We start from the raw sequence: 17340 nt of genomic DNA on the forward strand, positions 1-17340 counted from the left end.
GCAGGGGCCATCGCAGGACCCCCCAGAAACACCCTGCACGGCTGTAGGGGCCGCCAGACGGCTCCAGGCTCCAGGGACCCCCCGGGACCCCCAGGCTCATCTTCAGTAGCTGTAGGGACCCCCCCTCCAGGATTCCCCGAATGGCTGCAGGGGCCATTGCAGGGCCCCCCCGGAAACAGCCCCGGTTCCTGTAGGGACCCCCAGACTCCCCAGATGGCTCCAGGGACCACCCCGGGACCCCCAGCTTCGTCCTCGGTAGCTGAAGGGACCCCCCCCCCAGGGTTCCCCAAATGGCTGCAGGGGCCATTGCAGGGGCCCCCAGAAACACCCCGGGTGGCTGTAGGGACCCCAGACTCCCCAAATGGCTCCAGGGACCACCCCGGGACCCCCAGGCTCATCCTCGGTAGCTGTAGGGACCCTCCCAGGGTTCCCCAGAAAGCTGCAGGGATCACTCCAGGGCGCTCCCCCTGAATCCCCCGGACGCCCGCAGGCCGCCCCCGCGAGAGCCCCAGCCTCCCCGGGCGGCGAAGCCGGGCGGTCTTTTCCGGAAACGTTTTTAATGGGCGACACGAACCCGGTCGACGCAAGCCCCCCACCCTCCGTGGTTCGGAAGGCGAGGCCGGGACCCCACGGTCAGGGCGGGCAGAGGGGAGGAGGGTCCCGGTCTCAGAGCGTCAACCAGCGGGGGACCCCGCCCCACCGGGGGTCGGCCTTCTGCTTCCGCCTCTCCTCGTCCGTCAGCCGGTTCTGGATCTCTGCGAAGGAGCCGGGCTCCGGGGAGGATTCCTTCTTGGGAAACAGGTCTGGGAACGTGAAGGTCTGCCCGTGAGCCTGGAGGGGGGACGGGGAGGGAGGAGAGTACAGGTCACGACCCGGGCCCGCTTGGGACGGTCCAAGCCGGCAAGAATAACAGACACATTCCCTGCCCGCAGCGAGCTTGCAGTCTAGAGGGGGAGACGCACATTAATAATAATAATAATAATGTTGGTATTTGTCAGCTGTTCTAAGCCCTGGGGTATACAGGGTATTCAGGTTGTCCCACATGAGGCTCACAGTCTTCATCCCCATTTTCCAGATGAGGTAACTGAGGCGCAGAGAAGTGAAGTGACTCGCCCACGGTCCCACAGCTGACAAGCGGCAGAGCTGGGATTTGAACCCAGGACCTCTGACTCCCAAGCCCGCGCTCTTTCCACTGAGCCACGCTGCTTCTCTATTATTCAATCGGTCATATTTATTGAGCGCTTACTGTGCGCAGGACACTGTACTAAGCGCCTGGAAAGTACAGCTTGGCAACAGAGAGAGACAATCCCCGCCCACAATGGGTTCACGGTCCAGAAGGGGGGGAGACCGGCATCAAAGCAAGTGAACGGGAATCGACTGCATCGATGTAAATGGAATCATAGATATAGACACGTCGTTAATATAAATGAGTAGAATTATAAATATGAATAATAATGTTGGTATTTGTTAAGCGCTTACTATGTGCAGAGCACTGTTCTAAGCGCTGGGGTGGATACAGGGTCATCGGGTTGTCCCACGTGAGGCTCACAGTCTTCATCCCCATTTTACAGATGAGGTAACCGGCCCAGAGAAGTGAAGTGACTTGCCCTCCGTCACACAGCTGACAAGTGGCGGAGCCGGGATTAGAAGCCACGACCTTCTGACTCCTAAGCCCAGGCTCTTTCCACTGAGCCATGTTTGCTTGTACTGTAGAGAAGCAGCATGACTGGGTGGAAAGAGCCCGGGCTTGGGAGTCAGAGGTCAGGAGTTCGAATCCCGGCTCTGCCACTTGTCAGCTGGGTGACTGTGGGCAAGTCACTTCGCTTCTCTGGGCCTCAGTTACTTCATCTGGAAAATGGGGATGAAGACTGTGAGTCCCAAGGGAGACAACCTGATGACCTGTATCTACCCCTGGGCTTAGAACAGTGCTTGGCACACAGTAAGCACTTAACAAATCCCATCATCATCATCATCATCATCACAGTGCTCTGCAGACAGCAAGCGCTCAATAAATACCACTGATTGATCGTGGTTCACTGGAAAGAGCCCGGGCTTAGGAGTCAGAGGTCCCGGGTTCTCATCCCAACTCTCAGCTGTGTGACTTTGGCCCAACTGTCCATTCCAAGCGCTCAGTCCAGTGCTCTGCACATGGTAAGCGCTCAATAAATACTATTGAATGAATGAAAGTCGCAACTTCTCGGTGCCTCAGCGCATCTGGAAAATGGGGCTGGAGACCAGGAGCCCCACGTGGGACAACCTGATGACCCTGTATCTCCCCCAGCGCTTAGAACGGTGCTCCGCACATAGTAAGCGCTTAACAAATACCAACATTATTATTTTTATTACTCTGCATAGTAAGCGCTCAATAAATACTACTGAATGAATGAAAGTCACTTAACTTCTCGGTGCCTCAGCGCATGTGGAAAATGGGGCTGGAGACTAGGAGCCCCACGTGGGACAACCTGATGGATGACCCCGTATCTCCCCCAGCGCTTAGAACGGTGCTCCGCACATAGTAAGCACTTAACAAATACCAACATTATTATTATTACTCTGCATAGTAAGCGCTCAATAAATACTACTGAATGAATGAAAGTCACAACTTCTCGGTGCCTCAGCGCATCTGGAAAACGGGGCTGGAGACTAGGAGCCCCACGTGGGACAACCTGATGGATGACCCTGTATCTCCCCCAGGGCTTAGAACGGCGCTCTGCACGTAGTAAGCGCTTAACAAATACCAACATCATTATTATTATTATTACTCTGCACACAGTAAGCGCTCAATAAATACTACCGAATGAATGAAAGTCACTTCACTTCTCGGTGCCTCAGTGCATCTGGAAAATGGGGATGAAGACTGGGAGCCCCACGTGGGACAACCTGATGACCCTGTACCTACCCCAGTGCTTAGAACGGTGCTCGGCACAGAGTAGGCGCTTAACAAATACCAACATTATTATTATCATTGTTAATAATAATAATAAAAACGGAACTGGAGGGGAAGAGCACTGCTGCCACCTCGTGGCAGCTGGGGGGTAACACGGCTCCGGCCCCGATCAGTGGCCAGCGGCTCAATGTTGGTATTTGTTAAGCGCTTACTATGTGCAGAGCACTGTTCTAAGCGCTGGGGTAGATACAGGGTCATCAGGTTGGCCCATGTGAGGCTCACAGTCTAAATGCCCATTTTCCAGATGAGGGAACTGAGGCCCAGAGAAGTGAAGTGACTTGCCCACAGTCACACAGCTAAGTGGCAGAATTCGAACCCATGACCTCTGACTCCCAAGCCTGTGCTCTTTCCACTGAGCCATGCTGCTTCTCTAATAAAAACGACCTTGGCGGGGGGCCAATGACCCTAGCCCGGGGCCAGCAATGGTGGTCCCTCAGGGACCCACGGGGACTGACCAGCTCCAGGGTCGCCGGGCTCCAAGCTGACATAATAATAATTATAATGTTGATATTTGTTAAGCGCTTACTATGTGCACAGCACTGTTCTAAGCGCTGGGAGAGATACAGGGTCATCAGGTTGTCCCACTTGAGGCTCACGGTCTTCATGTCCGTTTGACAGATGAGGTGACCTGAGGCCCAGAGAAGTGAAGCGACTTGCCCACAGTCACACAGCCGACGGGTGGCGGAGCCGGCGTTCGAACCCATGACCTCTGACTCCCAAGCCCGGGCTCTTTCCACCGAGCCTTCCTGATCAGACCCGACTCCTCAGAGCCCAGGGAAGTCGGAAGGGTCACGGGTTCCAACCCCGGCTCCGCCACCTGCCAGCTGTGTGACCCGGGGCGAGTCGCTTCACTTCTCTGGGCCTCGGTCACCTCATCTGGAAAACGGGGATTGAGACTGGGAGCCCCACGGGGGACAGGGACCGGGTCCAACCCGATTTGCTTGGATCCACCCCGGCGCTTAGAACAGCGCCTGGCACATAGTAAGCGCTTAACAGACGCCATCATTATTATTAGTCCAGGGAGCTGGGTGGGAAGGGGGAAACGAGGGCGTAGTCAGGGAAGGCCTCCGGGAGGAGATGGGCCTTCAGTAAGGCTTTGAAGTTGGGGGAGAGTCCTCGTCTGTCAGATTAGAGAAGCAGCGTGGCTCAGTGGAAAGAGCCCGGGCTTGGGAGTCAGAGGTCGTGGGTTCGAAACCCGGTCCTGCCACTTGTCAGCAGTGGGACCGTGGGCAAGTCACTTCACTTCTCCGTGCCTCAGTTCCCTCATCCGTCAAATGGGGATGAAGACCGTGCCTGATGACCCTGTATCTCCCCCAGCGCTCAGAACGGTGCTCGGCACCTAGTAAGCGCTTAACAAATACCAACGTTATTATCTGAGGAGGGAGGCCAGAGGCAGGACGCGGGCGAGACGGCGGCGGCCAGACAGACGAGATGGAGGCCTGGGGCGAAGGCCGGCATTAGAGGAGCGGACTGAGTGGGTTGGTTTGGAGAGCAGCGAGGTAGGATCGGAGGGGGCGACGGTTTTAAAGCCGATGGCGAAGAGCTTCTGTTTCATGCGGAGGTGGATGGGCGACCACCCGAGGGTCTCGAGGAGCGGGGAGACGTGCGCCGAACGCTTCTGGACAAAAATGATCCGGGCAGCAGAGTGAACTACGGACCGCAGGGAGGACAGACGGGAGGCAGGGAGGTCGGCGAGGAGGCCGCCCCACAGCGCTTGTGGGGCAGCGCGGCTCAGCGCGAAGAGCCCGGGCTCGGGAGTCCGAGGTCGTGGGTTCTAATCCTGGCTCCGCCACGTGTCAGCTGTGTGACTGTGGGCAAGTCACTTAACCTCTCTGTGCCTCAGTGACCTCATCTGTCAAATGGGGATGAAGACTGTGAGCCTCATGTGGGACAACCTGATGACCCTGTATCCACCCCAGCGCTTAGAACGGTGCTCTGCACAGAGTAAGCGCTTAACAAATACCAACATTGTTATCATTATTATGTACATATCTATAATTCTACGTATTGACATTAACACCTGTTTGCTTGTTTTGATGCGTACATATCCACAATTCCATTTATTCACATTACTATTATTATTATTGATGTCTGATTGTTTTGATGTCTGTCTTTCCCCTTCTAGACTGTAAGCCCGGTGTGGGCAGGGATCGTCTCTCTTTATAGCCGAACTGTACTTTCCAAGCGCTTAGTACGGTGCTCTGCACACAATAAGCGCTCAATAAATACGACTGAATGAACAGATGAATAATCAAGGTGGGAAAGGAGAAGTGCTCGGACCAGTGAAGTAGCATTAAGCATCTGAAAATCACAGGCATTCAGCCCAGGGGCCGGGAGCAGGCGCCCAGCACGGCAGCCAGCAACGGGCGCTCGGCCCAACGGCCCGCAGCCGACGCTCAGCTCACTGGCTGGCGACGGGCACTGGGCACAGTGGCCAGGAGCGGGCGCTCGGCACATCGGCCGGCGCCATACCGGCCCGGGAGGGGCGCTCAGCACGTGCGCCGGGAGTGGCTGGGAGCGGCTACTCATCACAGTGGCCGGGAAGGGGCGCTCAGCGCATAGGCCGGAGGGTGGGGGAGTGCCCTCGGCGCACGTGCCGGGGGTCACGGGTTCCGATCCCAGCCCTGCCCGCTCGCCGGCTGTGTGACTTTAGGCAAGTCACTTCCCCGGGCCTCAGGGACCTCAACTCTCAGACGGGGATGAAGACCGTGAGCCCCACGGGGGACAACCTGATCGCCTTGGATCTCCCCCGGCGCTCAGAACATAGTAAATGCTTGACAGATACCGTCGTCATCATCTGCCCGCAGCGGGCCGATGACCGGTGACCGGCAGCCGGCCGGCAGCCCGCTCCCGGTGCCCCCGCCCGCCCCGGCCGGCACGAGCGGTGCCCGCTCACCAGCTGGACGTAGGCCACCTTGTAGTCCGGCTGCTTCACCCGTCTGTTCTTGTGATCCTTCTTCTTGTTGGAGCCTGTGCCGCGAGCGGAAGGGGGGGGGGGGTCAGCCACGTCCGCCCTCCCCTGCTCACTGCCCCCCGCCGACTCCGCGCCCCGGCCGGAGGGCAGACCGCACCGGGTACCCCCCGCCGCTCGGCCCACGGAGCCCCACGCCCGGGACGCCCATCCTGGGAGAGGGTGGGGGCGGGGAAGGGGATGGGCCGGGGCCGGGGGCGGGTCTGGACTCACCAAACTGAATCCTGGTCCTCACCGTGGCCACGGGCACCTTGTAGATGCTCTGGAGATAATTCCTCAGGTCGATCCGGGTCATCCTAGAGGGACGCCCGGGGAGAATGAAGCCGTTATCCCGTCGGGGAGGCCGAGGCGGGTCGGGAGGGCAGGAGGAGGGATCTAACACTCCTCCCCGCGGGAAGGCGGGGCAGGGATCCCCATGATCCGTGAGGAAGAGGGGGCGGGGATCCCCATGATCCACGCGGAGGAGGGAGGCGGGGATCCCCATGATCCAGGCGGAGGAGGGGGGAGAGACCTCTGTGATCCCTGGGGAGGGAGGGGCAGGGATCCCCATGATCCACGCAGAGGAGGGAGGCGGGGATCCCCATGATCCATGAAGAGGAGGGGGGAGAGACCACTGTGATCCCTGGAGAGGAAGGGGCAGGGATCCCCATGATCCATGCGGAGGAGGGGGGGGGAGACCTCTGTGATCCCTGGGGAGGGAGGGGCAGGGATCCCCATGATCCATGCGGAAGAGAGAGCAGGGATCACGGTGATCCCTGGGGAGAAGGGGAGCGAGGATCCCCGTGATCCTTGAGGAGGAGGAGGAGGAGGGGGACAGGGATCACCACAATCCCTGGAGATATGGGGGGGAAGCAGCGTGGCTCAGTGGAAAGAGCACAGGTTTTGGAGTCAGGGCTCACGAGTTCGAATCCCGGCTCTGCCACTTGTCGGCTGTGTGACTGTGGGCGAGTTACTTCAAATCTCTGTGCCTCAGTTCCCTCATCTGTCAAATGGGGATGAAGACTGCGAGCCCCACGTGGGACAACCTGATTCCCGTGTCTACCCCAGCGCTTAGAACGGTGCTCGGCACATAGTAAGCGCCTAACAAATACCAACATTATTATCTCCACGATTCCTGGGGAGGAGGGGGCAGGGATCCCCGTAATCAGGGAGGAGGGGGGATAGGGATCCCCACGATCCCTGGGGAGGAGGGGGGAAGGGATCGCCACCACCCACGAGGAGGACGGGCCGGCACTGCCCGCTCAATCTCTGACCCCCCCGTGTCCCTCCCAGGAACCGGGGCACGGATGCCCAGGGGCGGGGCTGTCCCCGGGCCCCGAGCGGCCCCCCCGGGCGCCCCCCCCCCCGCCCTCCCCCGGGCCGGACTCACGTCATGGGGATGCGGAACTGGACGGTGTCCTCGGGCTGCTCCTGCCCGGGCCTCACCAGCTGCACGAAGAAGTTGGTGCGGAAGACCCGCAGCTGGGGGTTCCCTCGCTGGTACAGGGGGTACCTGGACGGGAGGCGGAGGAGAGGGGGGGGTCACCGAGCACCCCCGGGGACCCCGACGGCCGCCGGGGCAATCCGCTCCGAGCTTACTGTTAGTGGAAAGAGCCCGGGCTTGGGAGTCAGAGGTCGCGGGTTCGGATCCCGGCTCCAGCACTTATCAGCTGAATGACTCCGGGCAAGTCACTTCGCTTCTCTGGGCCTCGGTTCCCTCATCTGGAAAAGGGGGCTGATGACCGTGAGCCCCACGTGAGACAACCTCATTACCTTGTAGCCGCCCCGGTGCTTAGAATATTCACTCAATAGTATTTATTTATTCATTCAATAGTATCTATTGAGCGCTTACTATGTGCAGAGCACTGTACTGAGCGCTGGGAATGAACAAGTCGGCAACGGATAGAGACGGTCCCTGCCGTTCGACGGGCTCACGGTCTGATCGGGGAGGGACGGACGGACGAGAACGATGGCGATAAATGGAGTCGAGGGGAAGAACGTCTCGTAAAAACAATGGCGACTAAATAGAAGCGAGGCGATGTACATTTCATTAACAAAATAAATCGGGTAATGGAAATATATAGAGTTGTAGAATACGCTTGGCACCCAGTAAGCGCTTAACAAATACCGTCATTATTATTATTATTACTTTCCCAAGTGCTTAGCTCAGGGCTTGGCACATAGTAAGCGCTTAACAAATACCGCCATTACTATTAGTATTACTTTCCCGAGGGATGATGATGATGACGATGGTACTTGTTAAGGGCTTACTCGGTGCCAAGCACTGTTCTGAGCGCTGGGGTAGATACAAGGTGATCAGGGTGTCCCACGTGGGGCTCCCGGTCTTCATCCCCATTTTCCAGAGGAGGCAACTGAGGCCCAGAGAAGACAAGTGATTTGCCCAAAGTCACCCAGCGGACAAGTGGCGGAGCCGGGATTAGAACCCACGGCCTCCGACTCCCAAGCCCGGCCTCCTTCCATTAAGCGAGGCTGCAAGTGCTTAGTAAAAATAATGGTATTTGTTAAGCGCTTACTATGTACAAAGCACTGTTCTAAGCGCTTGGGGGATACAAGGTGATCAGGTGGGGTTCACAGATTTAATCCCCATTTTACAGATGAGGGAACTGAGGCACAGAGAAGTCAGGTGACTTGCCCAAAGTCACACAGCTGACGTGAGGGAGCCGGGATTCGAACCCATGACCTCTGACTCCCAAGCCCGTGCTCTTTCCACTGAGCCACGCTGTTTTGCACCCGGTAAGCACTTAACAAATACCAGTGAATGAATGATTGAATGGGTAGGCTGAGAACCCCCAGCTCCCTTCCCCGACAGCGGCGCGGCTCAGTGGAAAGAGCCCGGGCTTGGGAGTCAGAGGTCATGGGTTCGACTCCCGCCTCTGCCGCTTGTCCGCTGTGTGGCTGTGGGCGAGTCACTTCACTTCCCTGCGCCTCAGTGACCTCATCTGGAAAATGGAGATTAACTGGGAGCCTCACGTGGGGCGACCTGATGACTCTGGATCTCCCCCAGTGCTTAGAACAGTGCTCTGCACGTAGTAAGCGCTTAACAAATACCAACATTATTATTATTATTCATTCAATCGAATTTATTGAGCGCTCGCTGCGTGCAGAGCTCTGTCCTAAGCGCTCGGGAGAGGACAACAGAACAACAGGACACACTCCCTGCCCACAACGAGTTTACAGTCCAGAGGGGGAGACGGACCTTAATAGAAATAAACAAATGACAGATCTGGGGACATAAATGCAGAGTCCAAAGGGGGAGACAGACATTAATAGAAATAAATAAATGACAGATCTGGGGACATAAATGGTGCGGGGCTGGGACCGGGGGGATAAATGCAAGTCACTTCACTTCTCTGTGCCTCAGTGACCTCATCTGTAAAACGGGGATTAAGACCGTGAGCCTCAGGCGGGACAATAATAACAATGTTGGTATCTGTTAAGCGCTTACTACGTGCCGAGCACTGTTCTAAGCGCTGGGGGAGATACAGCGTAATCAGGTCGTCCCACGTGAGGCTCACGGTCTTCATCTCCATTTTGCAGATGAGGTCACTGAGGCCCAGAGAAGTGAAGTGACTCGCCCACAGTCCCACAGCTGGCAGAGCCGGGAGTCGAACTCATGACCTCTGCCTCCCAAGCCCGGGCTCTTTCCACTGAGCCACCGTTGCTTCTCTAATCTGATTACCCTCTATCTACCCCGGCGCTTAGAACAGTGCTCGGCACATAGTAAGCGTTTAACAAATTCCAACATTATTATTATAAATGAAGGGAGCAAGTCCAGGCGACGCAGAAGGGAGAGGGAGAAGAGGAAAGGAGGGCGCAGTCAGGGAACGTCAGATCTTCCGGTCAGGTGGGTGCAGAGCACTGTACTGGGCGCTTGGGAAAGTACAATCGTGCACGTTAATCAACTCTGCTCAAACTGCACTCTCCCAAACGCTTAGTACAGTGCTCTGCACTCAATAAGCGCTCAATACATACCACTGATCAACTGACAGTCTCCTAATAATAATATTGGTATTTGTTAAGCGCTTACTATGTGCCGAGCACTGTTCTAAGCGCTGGGGTAGAGACAGGGTAATCAGGTTGTCCCACGTGAGGCTCACAGTTAACCCCCATTTTCCAGATGAGGTCACTGAGGCCCAGAGAAGTGAAGTGACTCGCCCACGGTCACCCAGCTGACAAGCGGCAGAGCCGGGATTCGAACTCATGAGCTCTGACTCCCAGGCCCGGGCTCTTGCCACTGAGCCACGCTCCTCCTGTGTGTAGGACGCTGCGGTGAGCGCTAGCAGAGGACAACAGACATAGACGACGTGACCCCTGCCCTCAGGAGCTTACAGTCTCCTGTGTGCAGAGCACTGGACTGAGCGCTTGGGAGAAACGAGGGAGGTAATAGACGCGACCCTGCTTTGAAGGATCTGTCTCTGCGTGCAGAACGCTGTACTAAGCCCCACTTTTCCCCATCTCCCACTCCCTTCTGCGTCACCCTGGCTTGCTCCCTTTGCCCTCCCCCGACCCCACACCACTTAAGGGACTGTCTCTGTGGCCGAACTGTACTTTCCAAGCGCTTAGTACAGTGCTCTGCACACAGTAAGTGCTCAGTAAATACGACCGAATGAGTGAACTATCATTTTATTTAATGTATTGATGTCTGTTTGTACTGATGTCTAACCGCCCCCCTACACTGTGAGCACCTCGGGGGAGAGACGGTCACTGTTTATCGTTGCTTGGTACTTTTCCAGGCGCTTAGTACAGTGCTCTGCACACAGTAAGCGCTCCACGAATACGAATGACTGAACTGAGCACTTGTGAGTTATACAACAGCATTAGTAGACATGATTCCTGCCCGCAAGAAGCTTGCGGAGCACTGTACTGAACGCTTGGGAGAAACGAGAGAGATAACAGAGACCTCGCCCTCAAGGAACTCATAACGGGTAAACTCACCCTTTAGACTGTAAGCTCTTTGTGGGCAGGGAATGGGTCCGTTTATTGTTGTATTGCACTCCCCCAAGCGCTCAGTACAGTGCTCTGCACACAGTAAGCATTCAATAAATAAGACTGAACAGATGAACGAAAGAATGTAGCCTTCTGTGTGCAGAGCCCTGTACTGAGTGCTTGGGAGAGGACAGTTGCTAGTAAAACCATCCTATAATCCTGGCCCCGCTCCAGGTAAATGCAGTGGAGATGATTGATTATTGTTATTATTACTAATAATGTATTTGTTAAGCGCTTACTATGTGCCAGCCACCGTACTAAGCACTGGGATAGACACAAATTGGGTTGGATACGGTCCCTGTCCCACGTGGGGCTCACAGTCTCAATCCCCACTTTACAGATGAGGTAACTAAGGCCCAGAGGAAGGATGTGACTTGCCCAAGGTCACACAGCACACAAGTGGTGGAGCCGGGATTAGAACCCACGACTTTCTGAATAATAATAATAATAACGTTGGTTTTTGTTAAGCGCTTACTATGTGCAGAGCACTGTTCTAAGCGCTGGGGGAGATACAAGTTAATCAGGCTGTCCCACGTGGGTCTCATAGTCTTAATCCCCATTTTACAGATGAGGGAACTGAAGCACAGAGAAGTGAAGTGACTCGCCCACAGTCACACAGCTGACAAGTGGCAGAGCCGGGATTCGAACCCATGACCTCTGACTCCCAAGGCCGGGCTCTTTCCACTGTGCCACGCTGCTTCTAGCCACTATGCCAAGCTGCTTCTCTTGATGGATGGGCAACTAGTGGAGATTCTCGAGGAGTGGGAAGATTCATTCACTCATTCATTCAATCGTATTTATTGAGCGCTTACTGCATGCAAAGCACTGTACTGAGCCCTCGGGAAATCCAATTCAGCAACAGACAGAGACGATCCCTGTCCACACTGGGCTCACAGTCTAGAAGGGGGAGACGGGCATCGAAACAAGTAAACAGGTATCAATCACAGCAATAATAATAATGATAATAATAATAATGTTGGTATTTGTTAAGCGCTTACTATGTGCAGAGCACTGTTCTAAGTGCTGGGGGAGACACAGGGGAATCAGGTTGTCCCACGTGGGGCTCACAGTCTTAATCCCCATTTTACAGATGAGGTGACTGAGGCCCAGAGAAGTGAAGTGACTTGCCCACAGTCACACAGCTGACAAGTGGCAGAGCAGGGATTCGAACCCATGACCTATGACTCCAAAGCCCGTTCTCTTTCCACTGAGCCACGCTGCTTCTCAATACCATATATTGATAGATTCATTCATTCAGTCGTTACTTCTCTGTGCCTCAGTTACCTCATCTGTAAAATGGGGATTACACCTGTGAGCCCCACGTGGGACAACCTGATCACCTTGTTTCCCCCAGCGCTTAGAACAGTGCTCGGCACATAGTAAGCGCTTAACAAATACGACCATTTCTATTTTATTTTTAAGCGCTTACTATGTGCCAGGCACTGTTCTAAGCGCTGGGGGAGACACAAGGTCATCAGGTTGTCCCACGCGGGGCTCCCAGTCTTCACCCCCATTTTCCAGATGAGGTAACTGAGGCCCGGAGAAGTGACTTGCCCACAGCCACACAGCTGGTAAGTGGCGGAGTTGGGATTAGAACCCACGACCTCTGACGCCCGAGCCCGTCATCTTTCCACTAAGCCACGCTGCTTCTCAATAGCATATACTGATTGATTCATTCAGTCAGGCGTATTTATTGAGCGCTTACTGTGTGCACAGCACTGTACTAAGCTCTTCTAAAGTCCAATTCGGCGACGGATAGAGACAATCCCTGCCCAACGACGGGCTCACAGTCTAGAAGGGGGAGACGGACAGCAAAACAGAACAAGTAGACAGGCATCAATAGCTTCAAAGTAAACAGAATTATAGAAACATACACCTTATTAAGGAAATAAATAGAATAATAAATACGTACAAATATACACCAGTGCTGTGGGAAGGGGGTGGAGCAGAGGGAGGGAGTCGGGGCGACGGGGAGGGGAGGAGGAGCGGAGGAAGAGGGGGGGGGGGGCTCAGTCTGAGATGTGGACTGAACTTTTTTTTAGAAAAATGATCCGGGCGGCAGACTGAAGTGGGGACTGGCGTGGGGAGAAAGAGGAGGTCGGGAAGTCAGAGAGGAGGCTACTACCGTCACCCATTCAGTCATTCACTAGCATTTATTGAGCGCTTACTAGGTGCAGAGCCCTGGACTGAGCGCTTGGAACGGACAAATCGGTAACAGATAGAGACGGTCCCTGCCCTCTGACGGGCTCACGGTCTAATCGGGGGAGACGGACGGACGAGAGCGACGGCAATAAATAGAATCGAGGGGGATGAACATCTCATTCAAACAATAGCAAATAAATAGAATCCAGGCGGGAGAGGATCAGGGCTTGGATAAACGTGATAGCAGTTTGGACGGAGAGGAAAGGGCGGATTTTAGTGAAGGGACAGGATTTGGTGACAACGCATATATTAAATCTGCCCATCCACCTCCACATCCGACAGAAACCCTATGCTACTGATGCCCGTCTACTTGTTTTGTTTTAATGTTGGTATTGTTAAGCGCTTACTGTGTGCGGAGCACTGTTCTAAGCGCTGGGGTAGACACAGGGTCATCAGGTTGTCCCACGTGAGGCTCACGGTCTTCATCCCCATTTGACAGATGAGGTCACTGAGGCACAGAGAAGTTAAGTGACTTGCCCACAGTCACACAGCTGCCAAGTGGCGGAGCGGGGTTTCGAACCCGTGACCTCTGACTCCCAAGCCCGGATTCTTTCCACTGAGCCACGCTGCTTCTGTTTTGTCGTCTGTCTCCCCGCTTCTAGACCGTGAGCCCGTTGGTGGGTTGGGATTGTCGCTATGAGTTGCCAAACTGGACTTTCCAAGCGCTTAGTACAGTGCTCTGCACACAGTAGGCGCTCAATAAATACATGAATGAATGAATCAATGGGCGGAGTCGGGGGAGGAGGGAAGCCCAGAGAGGGGCAGTTCCCGGCCCCAAGTGACCCAGCCCGAGTGGGGACAGGGGCCGAGGACATCCCTCTGTCTCTCACCCAGAGAGATCAGATCCAAGTGAGGATGGGAAGGGCTTACGATTCCAGATTCCGATACCGATAAATAATAATAACAGTGGTATTTGTTAAGCGCTTACTACATGCCGAGCACCGTCCTAAGCGTAGGGGTAGATACAAGGTTGGGCGCAGTCCCTGTCCCACATGGGGATCATAGTCTTCATCCCCATTGCACAGATGAGGGAACTGAGGCCCTGAAGTGACTTGCCCAAGGTAATAATAATAATAAAGGCATTTGTTAAGCGCTTACTATGTGCCAAGCACTGTTCTAAGCCCTGGGAGGGACACAAGGTGATCAGGTTGTCCCACGTGGGGCTCCCAGTCTTCATCCCCATTTTCCAGATGAGGACACCGGGGCCCAGTGAAGTGACATGCCCAAGGTCACCCAGCTGACAAGTGGCGGAGCCGGGATTAGAACCCACGACCTCTGACTCCCAAGCCCGGGCTCCTGCAGACCGGTGGCAGATCCGGGATTAGAACCCAGGTCCTCCCGCCCCCCAGGTCCGTGCTCTATCCACTCGGCCATGATTTTTCTACCAAGGTTTGGGGGAACTGGAAGGACCCGGGGTCTATTCCCGGCTCCGTCGTGCACCACGCTTGGGACAGGATGATGCGTGGGGGGGAGAGGGGTGACAGAGGAGCGGAGGGCACAGGTGCGGGGAGATGGGGACAGGCCGATGGGGAAGGGGAGAGGGAAGGTATGTCCAAAACTGAGCTCCTCATCTTCCCTCCCAAGCCCTGTCCTCTCCCTGACTTCCCTATCACCTTGTCGGTACGACCGTCCTTCCCGTCTCTCGGGCCCGCGACCTCGGCGTCGTCTTCGACTCGTCTCTCGCGTTCACCCCACGCGTCCGATCCGTCACCGAGACCTGCCGGTCTCACCTTTACGATATCGCCGAGATCCGCCCTTTCCTCTCCACCCAATCGGCTACCTTACCGCTACGGGCTCTCGGAATATCCCGGCTAGACTACCGTGTCGGCCTTCTCTCTGACCTCCCTTCCTCCTCTCTCGCCCCGCTCCGGTCTATTCTTCACTCCGCTGCCCGGCTCATCTTCCTGCAGAAACTCTCTGGGCCTGTCACTCCCCTTCTTAAACACCTCCAGTGGTTGCCCATCGACCTCCGCTCAATACAAAAACTTCTCACTCTAGGCTTCGAGGCTCTCCGTCACCTCGCCCCTTCCTACCTCTCCTCCCTTCTCTCTTTCCACAGCCCACCCCGCGCGGTCCGCTCCTCCGCCGCCCACCTCCTCGCCGTCCCCCGTTCTCGCCCATCCCGCCGTCGACCCCCGGGCCACGTCCTCCCGCGGTCCCGGAACGCCCTCCCTCCTCACCTCCGCCAAACTCTCTTCCCCTCTTCAAAGCCCTACTGAGAGCTCACCTCCTCCGAGAGGCCTTCCCACACTGAGCTCCCCTTTTCCCTCTGCTCCCTCTGCTCCCCCTCTACCCCTGCTTCACCTCTCCTCAGCTAAGCCTTCTTTTCCTCCCTTTCCCTCTGCTCCTCCCCCTCTCCCTTCCCCTCCCCTCAACACTGTGCTGGTCTGCTAAATTGTAAATATTTTCATTACCCTATTTATTGTTAATGTACATCACCTTGATTCTATTGTCAGTGAGCTGTACATCACCTTGATTCTATTATTTTGTTAATGAGATGTACATCACCTGGATTCTATTATTTTGTCAGTGAGATGTCCATCACCTTGATTCTATTATTTTGTTAATGAGATGTCCATCACCTTGATTCTATTATTTTGTTAGTGAGATGTCCATCCCCTTGATTCTATTTATTGCTATTTTTATGGTCTGTCTCCCCCGATTAGACTGTAAGCCCGTCAATGGGCAGGGACTGTCTCTCTCTGTTGCCCAACTGTCCATTCCAAGCGCTTAGTCCAGTGCTCTGCACATAGTAAGCGCTCAATAAATACTATTGAATGAATGAATGAATGAATGAAAAGAGAGGAGCCGACAGCGCAGGCGCGGGACGGTTGGCACAGAATGATGGGGGAGGGGGAGAGAGGAGTGGACGGCGCAGGCGCGGAGAGATTGGAACAGGCCGGGGGGGGCCAGAAGAGAGGAGCCGACAGCGCAGGCGCAGAACTGTTGGGACAAACTGATGGCAAGGGAGAGGAAAAGAGAGGAGCCACGGGCGCATGCGCGAGACGGCTGGGCCAGGATTCATCCATTTATTCAATCGTATTTAATGATTTAAGGTTGAGGGAAAGTGGAGAGGAGGCGAGGCCCGGCAGGTGGCCGAGCCGCTACTCACAAGACTCTCTGCGCCATGCTCACCGACGGCTCCTAGGCTCGCCGCTTCCGGCGCCAGCCCGAGCGAGAGCGGCCGCCGCCGGGCTGCGCGCACCCAGCTCTCGGCGCTGGCGGCCCCTGCCGGCCGGAGGGGGAACTGCGCCGCCGACGCCTCCCGGGCATGCGCAGTGTTGCTCTGAGGCCTCCAACCTCCCCTTCCTCCAAGTCTCTAATAATGTTGGTATTTGTTAAGCGCTTACTATGTGCAGAGCACTGTTCTAAGCGCTGGGGTAGATACAGGATAATCAGGTTGTCCCACATGAAGTCTCTAATAATGCTGCCATGTGTTAAGCGCTTACTATGTGCTAAGCACTGTTCTAAGCGCTGGGTTAGATACAATAATAATATTGCTGTCATGTGTTAAGCCCTTACTATGTGCAGAGCACTGTTCTAAGCGCTGGGGTAGATACAGGGTAAACAGATGGTCCCACTTGAGGCTCACAGTCTTAATCCCCTTTTACAGATGAGGTCACTGAGGCACAGAGAAGTTAATGACTTGCCCACAGTCACACAGCTGCCAAGTGGCAGAGTTAGAATTCGAACCCATGACCTCTGACTCCCCAGCCCGGGTTCTTTCCACTGAGCCATGCATACAAGGTGATCAGGTTGGCCCACGTGGGGCTCACAGTCATCATCCCCATTTGACAGATGAGGTCACTGAGGTCCAGCGAAGTGAAGTGACTTGCCCAAAGTCACACAGCTGACAAGTGGCAGAGCCGGGATTAGAGCCCATTACTTCTGACGCCCAGGCCCGTCCTCTTTCCACTAAGTCACTCTTCTCTGCTTCTCTTTTCCCCCCAACCAGCACCCACAGAGCCCTACACATAAAAAATAATAATAATAATAATGTTGGCATTTGTTAAGCACTTACTATATGCAGAGCACTGTTCTAAGCGCTGGGGTAGATACAAGGTAATCAGATTGTCCCACATGAGGCTCACAGTCTTAATCCCCATTTTACAGATGAGGTAACTGAGGCACAGAGAAGTTAAGTGATTTGCCCACAGTCACACAGCTGACAAATGGCAGAGCCGGGATTCGAACTCTTGACCTCTGGACTCCCAAACCCGGGCTCTTTACACTA

At 55.2% G+C, this 17340-nt stretch overlaps 1 protein-coding gene across 1 annotated transcript; it reads right to left on the reverse strand.

Annotated features, from left to right (window-relative positions):
• Positions 1-537: 537 nt before the first annotated feature.
• Positions 538-16317, reverse strand: MRPL23 (mitochondrial ribosomal protein L23). The gene is made up of 5 exons (XM_029059375.1): positions 16219-16317; positions 7288-7410; positions 6132-6214; positions 5844-5917; positions 538-831 (listed from the first exon to the last, which is right to left on the reverse strand). Exons 1-5 carry the CDS (start codon positions 16233-16235, stop codon positions 667-669), a joined length of 462 nt encoding a protein of 153 aa, XP_028915208.1. The 5' UTR covers positions 16236-16317; the 3' UTR covers positions 538-666.
• Positions 16318-17340: the final 1023 nt, after the last annotated feature.

The sequence above is a fragment of the Ornithorhynchus anatinus genome, chromosome 3 (genome assembly GCF_004115215.2).
Source record: "Ornithorhynchus anatinus isolate Pmale09 chromosome 3, mOrnAna1.pri.v4, whole genome shotgun sequence".
Classification (NCBI taxonomy): Eukaryota; Metazoa; Chordata; class Mammalia; order Monotremata; family Ornithorhynchidae; genus Ornithorhynchus; species Ornithorhynchus anatinus.